This window comes from Carica papaya, chromosome 1 (genome assembly GCF_054855325.1).
Source record: "Carica papaya isolate Zhongbai chromosome 1, ASM5485532v1, whole genome shotgun sequence".
NCBI lineage: Eukaryota > Viridiplantae > Streptophyta > Magnoliopsida > Brassicales > Caricaceae > Carica > Carica papaya.
In genome coordinates, this window is record NC_142309.1 from 1077805 (window position 1) to 1095556 (window position 17752).

Here is a 17752-nt window from a genome sequence, read left to right on the forward strand (position 1 = left end):
ATGGTCTGCGTTTGCCGGGAGTCGAACCCGGGTCTATTGCTTGGAAGGCAATTATCCTAACCGTTGGACTACAAACGCTTTTGTTGTCTTGTGCGCTTTATATAATAATATAAAGGAGATTTAACCACAAGAACAATAATTTCAACATTACATTACAAATTCTTAGGAAATTATTACAAAAACAAACTAAAGTTAAACCAAATACATTTTCACAGTTTTGATAGTTTGATATCTTTGCTACTAAAACTATTTTTCACGAGCCTACTTTAACAGCGTTTTCTCTAACATAAATTTCTTTTTTTGGGTTCCAAAAATTACACAAAAGGTTTCCATGGATACCATCTCTGCTAGGCATTGCAGTATCTTCATTACAAAATGATGAACAAGTGTTCTTCACATCACTCGCACTCATTGCATCTTATATTTCTCTGACTACAAAAGTGGACTGACTTGAGTGTTAGTTCAAGCTGTAGATGCTTCTTCATAATTTGTACCATCCAGCATCTCAACCACAGGGGCATACTGTTCAACATGAAAGAGTCTGAGATATATGATAATATTATATATATAGAGCAAGAATTTAAAATTTCAAAGGAGTATAGCGAACACTCACCTCATCATCTTCCTCAAAGTACAAACCATCAACAACACTCTTTTGCTGGAACTGCCATCCTAAACTCTCCTCAAGCAACTCCTTAAACTTCCTTGTCTACAAGAGCGGACAGAAACTTTTAGTTACTTGTCTATTTAAAACTGCCTAAGGGGCAGTTTTAGAGTTGTCTATTTAAAATTCCTCAATCAAATATCATGTCAGACGTGGAAAGATATCCTAACTTAGCTTCGGTCCCCCTCTTCCGGTCCTAAATACTACAGGTAACAAGTCAATCGTAGAAAATTTTAGAGTTCTCGATTTTAATCAGTAGTTGGTGCGTGTCTTTCCTTGGATTCTTTTGCCTCTGTCTTCTTTTTTTTTTTTCATACTTTAAAGGTGGAGAAACAATCATGAAGCACATACGCAAATATGTTTTCCACATTCCAGCAATAAAATACAATATAGGGCTGCTGCTCCTAAGTATTTTAAATTAGGCTTCAAGTTGAAGAAGACAGGAAATTTAAGGCAATTCACTTCTCTGTACTAGCTTGAAGAAAACCAAAATTTCTACATTTTTATGCACCAGATGAATAAGGAATTGAACTGGATTTGCCCAGCTCCTGTAAAGGTGGAGGGCGTAGCCAGGACAGGCTTCCCCAGATGAACAACAAGTCTTGGTAACTTAATACAGTGACTTTCTCGCTTCATTTGATAACTTAAATGAACCCTTTTTGATATGGCTGAAAGTTAACTTGAGAATTGGAATTCGGGCACATACCCATGATAGAAGATCTCCATCAACAGCAGAAGCATCTTCTACCAGCGCAAAGAAATCCTGCAACCCCATTTAATGGTTAGTCCATGCATAATGCAATAGAGCTTTTGTTTATTGGCTGCAACTTTAAAGCAACTAATTATTAGTCTAGGGAAACCAATAATAAGTCATCAAATAGGTAACTGAATCTACTGAACAAACTGTTAAGCAAAGAAACCATGCTAAAAGCAGCAGAGCCAATACCTTGCAAAGGTGGTGCAGAAAGTTGTCAGTGGTAAACCATGAATCATCTAATATCGATGGTCCTCCTGTCTCTCGACCATTATCATCTCTTCGGAGTCCATATTTCAATTGGTAGTATATGACTTTAATGAACTGTAACATACTTATCAGACATCATACAAGGAAGAGAAACCAAGATTCTTGTGTCTACTTAGGAACCAGAAAAAGTAAATAACTAAAAACTTGAAATATTTTTCACGAACAATAGTTGGCAGACTCCATGTTGACCACAAAAAGATACACAAGTCCATCATAAAAGAAGAAATTTGCAAGTGTAGGAAGAGGATTCAAGAGAAGTGCAGGAATAGGAAAACTGCTAGATAATACTATCATATTTTTTCTTTTCAAGAGGCCATAACCAACCATGAATAGCAAAGATAATGGAATGATCACATTTGACAAGAGAAGGCCTTGAAAATTGAACTTAATTGCTTTTAGTTTCTCAAGTATTTGTATCTCCAATAACCATGCAGAAATTTCAAATTAATTAGATAATCAAAGAGATTACCTTTGTAAATAGCTGGCTCCTTGTGTAGAAAGGCTGCAAACAGGGGAACAAGAGGAAATAAGAAAATCAAATCCAGCTGTAAACTATCATAAGATTTATATTCGTATGAAATGGTAATTAACCAAAAACTTATTAAAACTGATAGATATTTTCATCTAAAGCAATTTTGACTTTCTAGTTATATATCATAGTTATTAGATCTTTGGATCTTTCTTTTCTTCCATTTGGACCTCTCTTTTTTCCTTTCATATTCTTTCCTTCTTCAGTTAATTGTACTAAGTTTTACTCGCTCTAGAATATAGATTCTTCTTGACATTTAGGTTATTGCATATCCAATCTTGTTGAGAATTAATTCAATTTTTTTAGGACATGGAAAGATAGCTTTATCTCAATTAAGATGTTATCCAGCACAGATGAGTTTGCAATTGAAAATGTTTGTGTTCAGTGGCCAATAGATTATTCTTTTACCAATCTGCATATCAATTATCACCCTCCAAGATCTCAATTGTTCAATTAACATTTAATTATAAACCATTGCGATCCAAGAAACAAAAATTTCTTACATGTCTCTTAGATATTAAATTTCCAGAGCATACTTCTCTTCCTGGATTGTTTTATGACATATTTAACTCCTAGTCAGGTCAGCATTCAATCTTTGACCATACGGAACCAAACCGAATAGAAACTTAAAAGCTTTCAATATCTTATGATCAAAAGAAACTTTTTTTTTAATGCTTATACATAGAGACATAAATAAATGAAGCAACTCTTTCTACAGGTATAAATAAATGAACTTTCTATTTTTTTTTAATTCTTATACACACAGGCATAAATAAATGAAGCATCTCTGTCTGCAGGTATATGCATGTGCAGCCAAGGAGACCAACAAAAGTTTCAAGGCTTAATACATAGTGTCAAATAGGATAATAGATATCATGAGGAAATCTAAAAACATTATTACTTACTGCTTCAGTACAGCCAAATAAAAGGCTAACCAAAGACTTCCACTGTAGAAATGCTTCAAGTGACTGCCCCATCTGCATAATTACTAGATTCTATAATCTGTAAATTACTGAATGAATTTAGAAAAGGTTGAATACTTTTAAACTTGGAAAAGGTTATATTGGCATGTGCATACCAAAAATGCAATGAATGCAAATTGCAGCTCCCCAAGAAGAGCATCTTCAGAACCTCCATAATCTTTCGTTAGTAAGCTTTCTAATAATTGTGTCTGGTCAGATAAGTAGAAATTTAAGCTTTTTAACCAGAAATTCCTCATGGATTACGAAACCTCCTTAAGATTAGACCGTGCTTCAAATTTAACATATACTTGCCTTGTCAAGATTCAGAGAAGTTAGTGCCTCTCCTTGGATTCCCCTAGACTTTATAACTCGGGGAATAGATGTATAGTAGCATTCTCTCCCTTGAAATTTATCAACAGTCGTTGAGCACTTACTGTTCCTCAACTGCTCATCTAGAGCTTTCTCCATTGTTGTTCTAGGAGCAATTTTCATTGTCTCAGATTCACATGTTACTGTTATTTCTCCAACAATGGGTTCTGTAATCACATGAAGTGTGAAGTGAATATTTCAAGCTGTGTTGACTATTCCGGGAAGAATGTAAACCAGAAAAGGCTAAATGTTTATTGTCAATATTGATTTGAACATAACCTAATCTAAACAAGAATTGAAGTTATAGACTGCTGAGGTTCATGCACTGGAAAGCCATGCTCCAAAGGGGATTAGCATATCATTCCAACCATAATCATTGAGGAGTTCACCATATGCAAAATAAACTTCTGCACTCTTAACATGCATTGGAAACAACATACTGGCCGAGGTGCTTTAAACAATAAAACAATAGGGAGATCTTTTATAACTCAAAGACAGATGGCTTCGCCAATCAATTCTAGAATGTTAAGTAACAACAATGCCAGAATGAGCCTAATATTGAGCTTCCTTACAAAGATTAAAAACTTCAGATATTGTGTACATATAAGGAATTTATGCTTGTTTCTTTGTCGATGTGTCCTGTGAACTCTCTGCCTCAAATAAGCATCAAAATCACAGATTGAAACAAGCTTATAATTCTATATCCATTCTCATGCTACCCATACCAAACTCCTAAATGAATACAGAATATGTACTTTGTAAATCATGCTCTCCAAAAGATGACATGACAATGACAAGAAATGCAGACGAAATATCGAAAGCATTAACTCTCCAAAACTTACAGTGAAAAGATTCCTAATGAGAGAGTGAATTGAACTATCGATAATAGGCTGGTAGCGTATGCATACCTATCCGCTCAATGATATCCTTTGTGATGAAATTAGACAATCGCTTCCATTCTCCATAATGACTTAGATTATAAGGGCCAAGATATTTGTCAAACTCCAAACTTCTAACTGCCTGACTATACCTCTCTTCCTAGAATATTGAGAAAAAAGCAAAGAAATAAATATATTAAGGGGAATTCAAATATTTAATAATTCCGAAAAAAGAAGTGTAAATATGTTATATCAATAAGTTCCATATGTAACACGAAATTCCTCCAAGAAATTGTTTTCAGGGGGAAAAAAAGAAGTGACAGCAATTACAACTTTTATAACCAAGTTTGCAGTAGCAATGGACCTAAAATGGCTGCTCAAGTATTGCAAGAAGACATTACAAATATATGAAATTTTACATAAGGGTGATTATATACTTATAATCACTGTAACACAAACCTCTTCCTCTGGCATTTTGACCAATCGTTCATTTTGTTGATCCCATTTACGAACATACACCTGTTGCAGGCAGTGCACCAGAATTATGAGATACTTCTACCTTTTCCCCTGTTAACTGCTTCTTTACACTGCTTTTTTCTTTTTATGGAAAAAAAAATTCTTTTTCCTCTTTCTCCTCTCTAATCCACACAAAAATATCAATTGTCATAAACAAAAGTGAGAGGAAAAAACAAGAAAAAGTGTACTACAAAAGGCTTTATCTAATAAGACTTCCCGCACTGATGATAAAGATCACTCAATATGATGATAGGTTGATTAGTTATTTTTTTTTGCGAGGTATATACTAAAATCATCCCCTCAACTCCAACCAACATGAACCTGCCCCCAAACATAAAAAGAAAAAAGAAATTTAACAAGAAAAGAAAATGGCTAGAAAGTATAAAAAATTCATCAGTAGCTTACACTTATGAAGACTAATTTTTAGCTGACTAATTTCTAAGCAATATAACTTTACATAGCAGGGTCAAGCAAAGCCTAAATGACAACTCATCCATCTCTCTCAAGAATTATCAATTACTGACACTTCTTATATTCTTCCACATATTTTTATCAAGGACTAACTTAAGTATCTTTTAACCAAAATCCAGTGGCCTCTTAGCATCAACAAAACTCAGTCAATCTGATGAAGATTTTGGAGCCATGCATGAGGTAGTGGCATCTATACACTGTCAATAATTTAATGCATCTCCTAGATGCATAATCATTGAAACCAAATAGTTTGACTCCCATTAAAGCAGTTTAATGAAGGAACTGGGTCAGACTCCAACCAGGTGGGGGGCAGCATCCATAAAGAAGCCAATAACAGGTGAGTACTCCTTGCCATCCCTGCATTTAGATTAGAGAATAAATAAATTATGTCGACAAAAATTTGATATAAATTAACATACACAACTCGGACAAACAAAATACCTGGAAAATACTATCTCTAGAGCAAAGACACGAACTTTATGAATTAAAGATTAAAGATAGAAACTACTCATGCCTAAAACTCAGTGATCATTTTACATAATCTCTTTGTTTTATCGGTGGTAAGTAATAAGTTAAAAAAATCCCAAGACAAAGGCCCTGCATCATACAGTTCATAGAACAGATGATAACCGGGGTTCAGGGAGGAGGGGGGATAAAAATGACCCATTCATTAGAAAAAAAGTGGTTGAAGATAAAGTAACAAAATTAATGTTAGTAGAAAGGAAAATACCGATACACATAGGTATATTAAATATAATAAATGTTGAACTTTCAATACCTAGAAAGAAATTATCTAACCTGCTTGATGAACTATAGAACACAAAATGAGGTCCAGGTGGAATCATCTTAATCCCCTTAAAAGCAGGGCCCACAGAGGACATCTGCAAAGTAACTTTGCTGTTCAAGAGAGACGTAAACAAGAGATGTTATCTGGAACATTAAAATCATAGGAAAATCTAGTGCCCTTAAAGTAATCTAGTTCGAAGACTACAAAGTTAGAAGCAACTATGCAGATGTCAAATATAAAATAAAATAAACATTATAAAAAAGAAGAAGCTCAAAGAGCAGATTCAATCACGAATGCAGTAAACGCCAACTCGACATTCTTTTGTGCAAGCAAGTACGTTTAAAAGGACCAATTTACAAACAACAGCTTAATAACGTGGATACAGAAATGTACCTAACACGAAAATTAAAAACTATTGTCAAATCGTGATCATGTCAACCAAAAAAATGATCAATACTAATTCTTCGAAATTATTCATCTATCTTTACATAGTTTCCGTGTTAATCCACTAAGAGGGTGATGAAGAAGTCAAAACTTCAAATATAAAATCGAAATATGCAAATGGTTTTCCGTATTAATCTATTGCGAGGGTGATGAAGAAGTCAAATCTTAAAATATAAAATCTGAATATGGCAATTGAAAGAAAAAATAAATCAGACCTAAGTTCTCACAACAACTGAATGAGGGCAATACTTAAGTTCCTTCACGACTTATAAGCTCGGACAAGCAAGCTTCTTTACATCAATCAAGAAAGCATCATTATTCAACTAAGCAGCAAACAAAAAATTCCATCTTGTCTCAAAAACACTCATTTTATACCGATGTTCCATATCCAAAATAAGTTCCAATATAAAAGCTTAGCTAAACAAAATCAAATACTTTCTTTCAAGAACAATAAACCTCCATCAGAGGGGGGAATGCATTGTTTACATCCTAATTCTCCCCCCCGCCCCCGCCCCCCATTTTCCATCAACCTTTTTATCAGGAACCAAACCAAGTGATAGCAATCGTGACACAAACCTGAGTATCAATGCCAACAAGTGTGTACTGAGGAACGTCAAGGAGGAGAAGAGTAGCTCCATGCTTAACAAGCTCTAAGGCCATATCAGGATCCATTTCTTTCCACGATAAATAAAAAAGAAGCAATTAGGTTTTTGATAATGGAATTTTCTTACTGAATTTTGAGTTTTCCCTGATTTTCTTGTATGAGCGAAGAGCTGATATTGGCGGTAGCTTTTCTTCCAGAGTCCAGAAACATCCTTCAGCTGCTGACCCGAATTAGTTTTTTGGGCTCATTAAACCCGATCCAGTTAAATTTAATTTGATTGCTGTATTTTATTAATATTTTATATTTTTAAAGAATTTTAAAATTATAATAACTAAATAATAAATTTAGTAAAGATAATTGATATATGTTATTTAAATTATTATAATTATATCTTTAAATTTTTGTTAGAAATTTTTTAATCTAATATGTAATTCAAATAAACAAATTAATAATTTATTCTATTTTATTATATATACAAACTAAAAAAGTCAATATTTTAATATCCCAAATCAAATAAACACGTAAGACTCCGATTCCAAACCGAACCCGAATTCCTCGAATTTGGGCTGACCCGATTGACTGATCAACTCTATAAATAACTTGCAGCCCCCAATCCTGACTTAGTTTCCTTCACCGTCAACTTTCTCTCATCTCTGTAACTGAGTTTCTCCGAATCATCTTCTTCTTTTTCCTTTTTGTTCTCGATTTCTTCACGAAACTGGGAGCAACTCTAACAAAATCCTTTGTGAAATCTTCTAATTTTTTCACGAGAGGTTAAAGAAACTCAAAGATTCATATCAAGAATTAGATTTTGTGCATCAAAATTTACATCGATGGAGAATTTATCATCTAACTGGTATATGAATCGACAAGGTTCACGGGATTGGACCCGTTCCGCGTCTTTCACTCGAGAAAATCGGAACCCTAACAAGAGAATAAACGACAACCTGATAAATAACTGTAGCAATTTTGATAATCGGTACAATTCTTACTTGTCTTACCAGTCTTACCATGCGCCGGTGCAAAAGCGGTCTAGGGTTCAGTTCGAGTCGACAAAACCTATCAAGATTGTTTCGTATAATCGTAACCCTAGCAATTTTTTACTGTTCACACCACAACTGTTAAATACAGTTCCCGATGCACGTAGTGTTGTGAGGCAAGTTCGACCGACGCCGCAACATAATCCTGTTGGTTCGACGACTGAGTCAAACTCGTTACTTCCTTTCTTGCCGTCTAGTATGCCGATTAACAATATGAGAAACGCTTCTTTGAATGTTCATGGAATCAGATCTGTTGGTGACTTGGCAATCAAGAAACCGAACTCTGCAATTGATGCTAGGGTTCAATCAGGCTATGGTGTTTCGGGCGAAGTTAGGCCTGTGCTGCAACATAATGGTTCAAATTTGGAACCTCCTGCTTTGCCGTCAACTATGCCACTTAACGCTTTTCATGGCGTTGGACCTGTTGGTGGCCAGACAATCAAGAAAGCAAGCTCTGCAATTAACGATAGGGTTCTGTCTAATACAATAGTCTTCGTGCAAAATCAAAGTCATAGTGCTTCTGTGAATGTAATGGAATCAAATATTGCGCCTGTGGCTGTTCAAGGTTATGGGGCTGATATGAGTAAAATAATTGGATCAAAAGGAACACCAGTTACACCTGTTTCGTCAACTAATCAGTATGTATTGAATGATGGATTCTTCAATTTGATTAACTCTTTGACACCAAATACTTCAATTCCTCTACCAGAAGAGAAACAGAAAGAAACCCAGTTGCCAAATTCAGTAGAGTCAATTTTGCAAGGTCTGGTTTGTTCTGTTTCACCACAAATAGCGCCAGGAGTTAGCCAATATCTCTCGAGTAATCACTTCTCTAATTTGGTTAGTTCTTTGGCTGCTGAAGGATTGGTTAATATATCAGAAGAACAGCCAAAACAAACCCCTGAAGTGAACAAGCAGGAAGAAAAATCTGAAGGAGTACTTGATTTTAATCCAGAGTTTCTAAAAACAAGACATGAATCTGTAATCCGTGCTCTCTATGCTGATATTCCAAGACAATGTTCAGCCTGCGGACAACGGTTCAAGAGCCAAGAAAAACATAGGAACCATATGGATTGGCATGTTAGGAAGAACCGAATGAAAAACAACTCAAACTTGAAGCGGAAGCAAGCTTCGAAGACGAAGCCTTCGCGTAATTGGTTTGCAAGTGAACGTTTGTGGCTGAACGCTGCATCGGGAGAGGAAACAGACAATAAAACAATGATTGAGTTGTTGAATGGTAAAAATGTTGTGGAAAAGAAAGATGGTGACAAAGAGTTTATAGTTCCTGCAGACGAGGATCAGAAGATATGTGCACTGTGCCGTGAGGAATTTGAGAATTTCTTCAGTGATGAAGCTGATGATTGGATGTACAAAGGAGCTGTGTATGCGAACGTGGCCAAGGGAAAAGCAAGAGCCGGCATGGATAGGCATAAGTTAGGTCCCATAGTGCACGCCAAGTGTATGCCTGAGACTAAGAAGGTTACTGCTGAAGATTTCAGAGGATCATCTCATGTTACTTCTTCTAAAGTTGCTGTATGTTAAATGTATGTTTTCCCCAACTTCTAGTGGAACTAATGGAGAGTTGGGCTGATGCCAAATCCAAAATTGTATAGTATTTCCATCTACATGTGAAGTTGAATCTGTACCGGAAATGTAATGTAACGAAAGATTAAACGAGAAATATTCTTTGTTTTCTGTTTTTTTTTTAACTATTTATATTCCGATCATTATTAGTAATGGAAATTACTTTAAGAGCACTTAGTCTTAAAAATCTAAGTAACCCAAGTCTTATTCTAATGGATAGAAGGGGATCTTGATTTCATGTGGAAGATTTCAGTTTACTAATTTTGTTTCAAAATAACTAAAGTCAGATATTACATAAACAAAATAACCCACATGAAAATGATGTAATAATAAGAATTCTCTAAGTAGTGAGTTTATTTTATATGGAAATTACATGTATGAATTCACATATAAAAATAAACTATGCTTTTAAAACCATTTTATAGTTACATGTGAAAAGGTTGCCGAGTTGATCCTCCTATTTTCTTATCTTCTTCAACAGTAACATATACATGAAGAGAAACCTTCCAGGAAAACTCTTTTTCTTGTCAAAAATGTAAAGTTCTTTTAGTTCACTTCATATTTTAGTTTCAATCACTTTATGTAAGATTTATACTAAATTCTGTCTTATCATGTTGGTAGTTCATACCAATTACCATGTATAGACTTCCTACACTTCTAAAAATCATTAAGAATGGCAGACAAAATTGTGGAAGTAATAAAAATACAAAATTTAATCTCTTCATAAACTGTCGTACATGGGAGATAAAAAGTTACCAGAGTTTATGATGGTTTCTTATGAGCAAATCGCTGTAAACTCAACGGCAGTTCACTTTCCTGACTTACTTTCTGCTTCTTTCTTGACAATTCTTCTCCCTTCAACTGCTGCTCCAAGAATGGCCTCTTTGCGTTCTCAATGATCTCCTTTCTCTTCTTCATTCTCATACTCGGTTTATTCCTTCCTTTGGTTTTCTTCTTCAGGGTAACATCTTTGGCAGCTTCAACGGCAGCTTCCATCTCAGTCTCCCTCTCCTTTTTCGCTGGTTTTTCTTTCTTCTTTTGGGGCTTCACCGTCCCAATCTTCGTTGGGTCAAGCATGATTGTTTCGGGTGGGAGCTTGTCAAGAAGAGACCGCACCTCCTTCTCTCTTCTTTGCTTAGATGTTTCGTATGGATTTGCCACCCAAGAATCAAAGTTGGGTTCACCTGATCCGGGTATAAGAATGCTAGACCAACCCATAGAGTGTCCTATGCCTAAAACATCTTCATATGGCCGAAACAGAACTTTTCCTATCTGGTATCCTTTTACCATAGAATGATTCATGTATCTGCCATAACTTTGAGAACCAGAAGAATCTCTCAGAATTTGTACAAATGACCCGTTAGCAGCAGCAAGCAACCCTTTCTGGCTGAAATTCAAGGCCCTGGCATGGCCAGGCAAAGTTTGAAGAACCTCAAATTTTCTCAAGTCCCAAATTTTGATTTTCTTTTCTTTTCCAGATGTAGCCATTAGATGGCCATTAGGATGGAATGCCAATGCCGAAATAGGCCCAGGATGACACAACATCTTGACAAGGGGCACAGCACTGGTGGGTTTCCACATGGTTACTATACCGCCTGAATGGCCTAAAGCAACAACCCCATTGAAGGGATTAACCTGCATTACATCAGTACGGCCCATTCCTGTCCTGAAATTACTTATCATCTCACCCATAGTAACATCCTGATAGTGAAGCTGCCCAAGCTTGTTTATTGACGCCAAGAGGAAATGATTTTTAAGGAACTGAAGTCTTAGTACTGCGCCATGCTCCTGAAATACATGGAAAAAGACATGGGATTATAACTCCAAAATTCGGATACCTCATGCAAACATCTAAAAATCAATTGATAGTGACCATTTTAAAGCCAGAGCTCAATTTTGTGCTCGTGTATGGATGCAAAAATAAAAAATGTTGCAGTAATGTGAAACAAAATCAAATCTGTCTTTAAGTCTGCAGCATGACAGAATCAAACTTGAAAAAAATATCAGAGACCTAAAATGTCGGAACATCAAAACTGCAGGGAGGAAATTGAAGTTCCTTCTGTGAAAGAAAAGCTTAAACAAACATAAACCTGTGGTAAAGAGCGCTAATGCATGTATTGAACCCTAATACTTATTTATGCAGCTTCAACTAGGTAGCAACAAAAGAAGGAACTTATGGTTGTGGTGATTCATAATAAGTGCTTGAATATGCTGCATTATTTAAAAGAATAAAGAGGCATATGACAGCATAAAAAGCAAAATATTCTGCTGAGTGCAGTACACTGACCTTTAGACAATGAAGCTCAGTGCCCTCCCGATTATAAATATATGGATACCTGTCATAATTTAGAAGTTAGTCTACGAAACAACAATTGCAGGTGATCTTGCTATTGACACGGAGAAAAAAAATACAGACAAAGATTGAACTGCAACAGGACAAATACAAAGCTAAAAGTCTTTCCTTCTATTTAAAACAAAAAAACATTTTAAATAAAGACAAGCATCAAGCTGCGAAAAACTGCATGCATCCATGTTTAGTCAAACTGATTTACTCTACAATGTGCAGAGGGACACATGCAAGAGGAACCAATTTAATCAAGGTCAGTAACTCCATCATGTAGTAAAACATACTTTTTCTGGGCAACTGCAAAAAATAATTCATTGTGCAGGAACACCACATCACGCACAGTTTCTCTGACCTGCAAAAGCCAATAATCATCAAGCAAATTGATTCAGTTTCCAGACATAAATTAAGTTTCCAATAAAATACAAGCTGTCAAATAAATACAATAAGTTGCTCTAGCAGAGTGAACAAGGAAGAGCTTGTGTTGCTTGTTGAAAAAAAAAATACTTCTAGGATCATTGTTCATATGTCTGCTATTTTATGAATAATGCCGGAGGCAAAATCCAAGATTGAATATACCAAGTTATTTCAAACTGGTATGTTACTGGCCTGGCTATTAATTTACCCCGTAGACTTCAACAAGAGATGCTCACAAATCAACATGTTTCAAACCTACTAATGCAATATCATTATTACTCCACGAAAATGATTGATGAACCTTCACTGTGATAGGAACTTGATCAAAGCCAAATGATTTTTCTAAAAGAAGGAAAATTAATGAAGACAGTATCTATCTCCAAGGTGTTGGAAAGATAAGTGCAATTTTCTTCAACACCATTAACTTGAACAAAGAAAACATGAACTCAATTCCATAATGTACTGCATTAATGCCCTCCAGCACTGCACCATTAACAGCATCTTTGATTCATTCAAAGGAACAAACGCAAAACAAAATGAGGATTCAGTGGCTTTCGGTATGGAAGACTATCGTGGAAGATTCAAGATAAACTGTTATTTGTAAAATCAAGAATATTTTTGGTAGTTCATTTTGTAACCAAAGTGAAGATCTGACTCCAAAAATTTTAGAGGTCAATTGATGTTAGGAAATGAATTAGGAAATGCTGAAAATATAGTAAAGCCACCCTAAATTTATCATATTCATATTCCACAATCATATCAAATATAAGCACAGTTAGATCAGGCAACCTGAGTGATGCTGTCTTATGCAGCAGTCACCTCAAGCATAAGATCATGACAGCTTCTGTTTCTCTTTGTCCGCATAAATGTCATCCAAAAATAAATTTGATCCATCTCTTTTTAAGGGTCAGACTAATCCCCAGTAGGTCATACCTGAATTTCTCTAATTAGATTCAAATTCTTCATGTCCACAAGAGCAAGATGACCCTTGCGTCCAGCAGCTGCCATATAACGACCACTCGCTGTGAAATCCAGTGTATATGGACCAAGTTCTGCACATAACAATTGGAAACATTCACAAATCTAAAAAATTAAAATTAATAAATAAACACTTAGGCCAGAATAAAAAATAACTCTTACTCTTAGTTAAGAGAATTAAACATTACTATTAGAACATTCAAAATATTTCCACAAGTTAACTTCATCGTACAACAATCTTGACCTTTCCATTCCTATATTTAGCCAAACATCTAGCGAACTCAGTCAAGTGAACAAAGCCTTTAGTCCAAAGCTCACCGCATTACCTTACAAAACAGACCATGACACGCTGAATAAAATTTCTTCAGCAACAACTGCTCCCAATGTAATTTCAGATACATAAAATACATGTAGAGATAAACAAGTAAAATTTTCCCATTCAGACTGTTGAGAGTCATATCCTTGCTAACAAGGTAACATTTTAAGCAAAAGAAAAAGAGAGGACCCTCAATAAAACAATGGAGGAATCATTAGCCATATAACAGATCTATAAAGGTAATTTATATTTTCAATTACTAGTTACTTGCGATAGGGTCTAACAGCAACCTCTATCAGAGTGAACCACTAATATTCATAACTAATTTTTTTTAAATAAAAGTAATATTCATAACTAAAATGATAAAATCAACCCAAGAATCTGCCATGCTAACTCCATCCAGCAAACCATTAGTTAAGGACGTTCTGGAATCCAAATATAAACCTCAAAAAAGGTCATCTAACTAAAAGCAGAAAATTGCCCACTTTCTTCTGAAGAAGAAAACTTATGCATAACGCATTTATTTTCAGATCCCTGTCCCATTACCCAACTGGTTACAATCTGATTATGACGCTCAGAACTCAAATAAAAAAATAAATAACGGTCAACTTCTTTATTTCCATTCATTCGCTGATTGCAACATAATTCTCTGCTTCTTTTCCTTCTAAATTTCTTCACTTTCAGACACAATATTTCAGGCCACAGCCAAAACCAGTCTCCAGTAATCAAACTAACTTCAAGGTACACATTTAATTTAGAGGAAGTAAGAGCAACCACATTGTTTCTGTGGAACGCAAGAATGATACTAATGTAAAAATTGCATATAGATGTAATCAACCCTAAATATAAAATATAAACTTTTTTAATAGCAAGGAGGGGGAAATATTAACCTGGTAAAACAATGTCATACTGATTTCTTGCACTTAAGATATCTACTTCACGAGCAATATCTTCTTGCTTGATCCTCCATGTCTTCTCAATACCTTCAGGCTCCAAATAGCCTCCTTCACTTGGCATAAGCCACTGAACACAAGGATAAAAAATAAAGAAAAGCCAAAATACACAAAATATCACTAAAATATCATGAAAAATTAGAACAATTACATAAAAGATACAAATACAAAAAACGAGTAAACTGACCACTAAGATTGGACAAGATATTATTTAAAAGATTCAGACAACACAAACTGGTAAACCTCTAACCTCCCTTTTCCTAAGTAGCAAATTTCAGTAAAATTCAGATAGAAGTATATATCACCATAATCACTAACATGAAAATTTATTCAGAATCAGAATTTAAGTACATCAAGATTCAAAGATTATATTTTTTTGAGATAAAATTCAAAGGTTATATGGAAGAATAGTTTACCTTCTCCACCTTAGCAGCAGCTTTAGCAGATTTTCCATATAATTCTTCTCTGACAGCAAGTTGACCCTTTAGCTTCTTATCTTGCAGTACCTGCAGGAAAAAAAAAAAAAAGAATTATAATAAAATAGAAAAACTGACCAAAGAATTATATCCAGAAATTCATCAATGTCATACCTCCAGATTAGCACCTTCTCCTCTAAGATACTTCTTTACCTTGACTTCTAACTCATCAGATATCTCCTGCAAAAAATAAGAAACAAGGAAAAACATAGAGTTATCTGATAGACAAAAACAACTTGTGCCAAAATCAAAAGGAACTTGAAGAAATATAGCCAATAACTTTAACAAGTTTCATGAGTACCAAGGTTGATACATCTAAAAGCTTTAAAAGATATACATGCAAAAGAGATTCAAATCCAGAATCTTCTTTAGACAATTAAAATAGCTTCTGAAAACAAGGACCAAAGCATCTCGAACAGCATCAAATAGTCTAGGTGTGGGGACATTGAAACAAAGGCATGTAGAAAACCACGCAATAGATACAAGTTTTCTACCTCATGGATGTCTCACTAAATTCCTTTTATCCATTTAAACACATAAGTAAATTTTCAATGCTAATCAACAAATTACATCAATGCATAATTGAAGATTTATTTTTCTTGTAAGTAAACCCTGATAACAACAAACTACTTATCCATTTAAACACATAAGTAAATTTTCGATGCTAATCAACAAATTACATCAATGCATAATTGAAGATTTATTTTTCTTGTAAGTAAACCCTGATAACAACAAACTACTTTCATCCCAACATATATTGACAAGTACGAGCAAGAAAATCATGCTTGTTAAAATAGGTTTTCTTTCCATTCATAGAATGAATACATACCTGCTCAAAAGGAGAAAAATCCTTTCCAGCAACATCCTTCTCAGGTGTCACCTCCATTTTGATCACTGTAAGTTTATGTGAACTGCAGATTTGAAATAATAAAATATCACGTTGTATTTATTCTCAAGATCATTATCATCCAACAGGCAACAAATGCAGTTCAATCAGCTCCCTAATAATCACAACGTCAGTTAAATTCAGTGAATCCCATTCAGCGAAAAGGAATAAGACTGTCTCCACAAATAAAAGGAAGTAGATGCTATTGCTCTCAGGTCCAAGAAAACACAACAAATCAACACCTCAGTTACATTTAGAAACCTGAAAATCATTGCATAAAACTAACAGTAAACGTAAAATCCAAATTTTGTTATGGACACACTAGACTGAACAGAAAATTAAATTAAATTTATCAACTCGGATATTAGAAACTTCCCGTTCTACAAACTTACGCATGTTCAATCAACGAAGGTGCTTACACGAGTATCGAATCAAAATATTAATTCATAGACCTCAAACACACATTCACATGGTTTTCAGGTCGGCTTTTCTCGTCATGTTAATTAAAAATTCTCAAACCAATACAGTACAACTTAACTCAAAACACAAGCAGTAGTCGTTAAGCATAGAACATCAAATTACATTGCATAAATCATCATCGAAACAAGTTTGACAAAGGTCGACTCACTAAGACGCGAGTGAAACTCCAACTTACAGAATTTAGTACCGGCGTTAGCTAGCTAGTGCGGAGGCCGAGGCGTCAGAGGTGCTGCGATGGTGATGAGCTACCAGAGACGGTAACCGACGCGTGTAAGCTGCTGCTACTGGGAAGTCGCGAGAGAGGGAAGAGAGGCACCACTGCACCAGAGAGGCGGGACTAAAGAAGAGGATTCTGTTAGGTTTTTGGTTTTCTTTTCAAATTGTTTTTAGGGTTTTATAGTTTTGGGCTTGGGTTGTTGTAAGAGTTTGGGCTGCGCTGTTTATTTAGGGATTGGAAAAAATTGGGCAGTGGGTTTTTCAGAAGAACAAAAATAATAAAATAAGTAAATAAATAAAACCAATATGGTCTCGAGATGAAATTTGTATTAATATGTCAACCCAAATAATTTACAAAAAATAAAAATCTGCAATCCAAATTAAGATATAAACATAGGGTTAATTTTATGTTTGGTTTTTAATTTTTTAAATTAGTATCTGAATTTTAGAATTTTAGAATTAAGTGCTGAGTTTTTAAAAAAAAAAAAAATTCTGCTAAGTGTAAAAGAAATTATATATATATATATATATATATATATATATATATATATATATTGAAAAATAATGACATAGTTGTTACATTAAAGTACTAATAGATCAAACCCATTTATCAATTTTTGCTATCCAAATTCAAAAAAAAAATTAAGAATCTCCATGAAGAAAATAATATTAAGAATAACAGGAGTCTAAATATTTTAAAATATTTTATATTCTCTTTAAAAATATTATATTTGAACTTCAATATTATTCTATAAATTCTTGTGGGTAGCAACAATTATGTTAAATGCAACTATATATATATATATATTAACCA

General features: G+C 34.6%; 3 protein-coding genes and 1 non-coding gene across 10 annotated transcripts; 1 reads left to right on the forward strand and 3 right to left on the reverse strand.

Annotated features, from left to right (window-relative positions):
- Nucleotides 1–6: 6 nt before the first annotated feature.
- On the reverse strand, nucleotides 7–78 carry TRNAG-UCC (transfer RNA glycine (anticodon UCC)). The gene has a single exon. It is a non-coding gene; the product is annotated as a tRNA-Gly (tRNA).
- A 184-nt stretch (nucleotides 79–262) lies between these two features.
- On the reverse strand, nucleotides 263–7485 carry LOC110809718 (AAR2 protein family). 3 transcript variants are annotated; one of them, XM_088212546.1, is made up of 13 exons: nucleotides 7221–7485; nucleotides 6212–6294; nucleotides 5713–5770; nucleotides 4886–4945; nucleotides 4457–4586; nucleotides 3492–3715; nucleotides 3296–3388; nucleotides 3123–3212; nucleotides 2158–2190; nucleotides 1611–1742; nucleotides 1371–1427; nucleotides 614–709; nucleotides 263–522 (listed from the first exon to the last, which is right to left on the reverse strand). In XM_088212546.1, exons 1-13 carry the CDS (start codon nucleotides 7314–7316, stop codon nucleotides 463–465), a joined length of 1212 nt encoding a protein of 403 aa, XP_088068672.1. In that variant the 5' UTR covers nucleotides 7317–7485; the 3' UTR covers nucleotides 263–462. The 3 variants fall into 3 exon arrangements, with proteins under 3 accessions (XP_088068672.1, XP_088068681.1, XP_021891311.1); XM_088212555.1 differs by having other exon boundaries at nucleotides 6212–6310; XM_022035619.2 differs by having other exon boundaries at nucleotides 3123–3194; nucleotides 7221–7484.
- On the reverse strand, nucleotides 6212–17097 carry LOC110809733 (Transducin/WD40 repeat-like superfamily protein). 5 transcript variants are annotated; one of them, XM_088212528.1, is made up of 10 exons: nucleotides 16898–17097; nucleotides 16186–16267; nucleotides 15471–15536; nucleotides 15297–15386; nucleotides 14818–14950; nucleotides 13567–13685; nucleotides 12504–12571; nucleotides 12160–12208; nucleotides 10629–11660; nucleotides 6212–6294 (listed from the first exon to the last, which is right to left on the reverse strand). In XM_088212528.1, exons 2-9 carry the CDS (start codon nucleotides 16240–16242, stop codon nucleotides 10635–10637), a joined length of 1608 nt encoding a protein of 535 aa, XP_088068654.1. In that variant the 5' UTR covers nucleotides 16243–16267; nucleotides 16898–17097; the 3' UTR covers nucleotides 6212–6294; nucleotides 10629–10634. The 5 variants fall into 5 exon arrangements, with proteins under 5 accessions (XP_088068654.1, XP_088068652.1, XP_088068656.1 ...); XM_088212526.1 differs by having other exon boundaries at nucleotides 6212–6310; XM_088212530.1 differs by lacking the exon at nucleotides 6212–6294 and adding an exon at nucleotides 7690–9928.
- On the forward strand, nucleotides 8082–9983 carry LOC110809717 (Pre-mRNA cleavage complex II). The gene has a single exon (XM_022035618.2). The coding sequence runs from the start codon at nucleotides 8082–8084 to the stop codon at nucleotides 9828–9830; it is 1749 nt and encodes a 582-aa protein (XP_021891310.2). The 3' UTR covers nucleotides 9831–9983.
- Nucleotides 17098–17752: the final 655 nt, after the last annotated feature.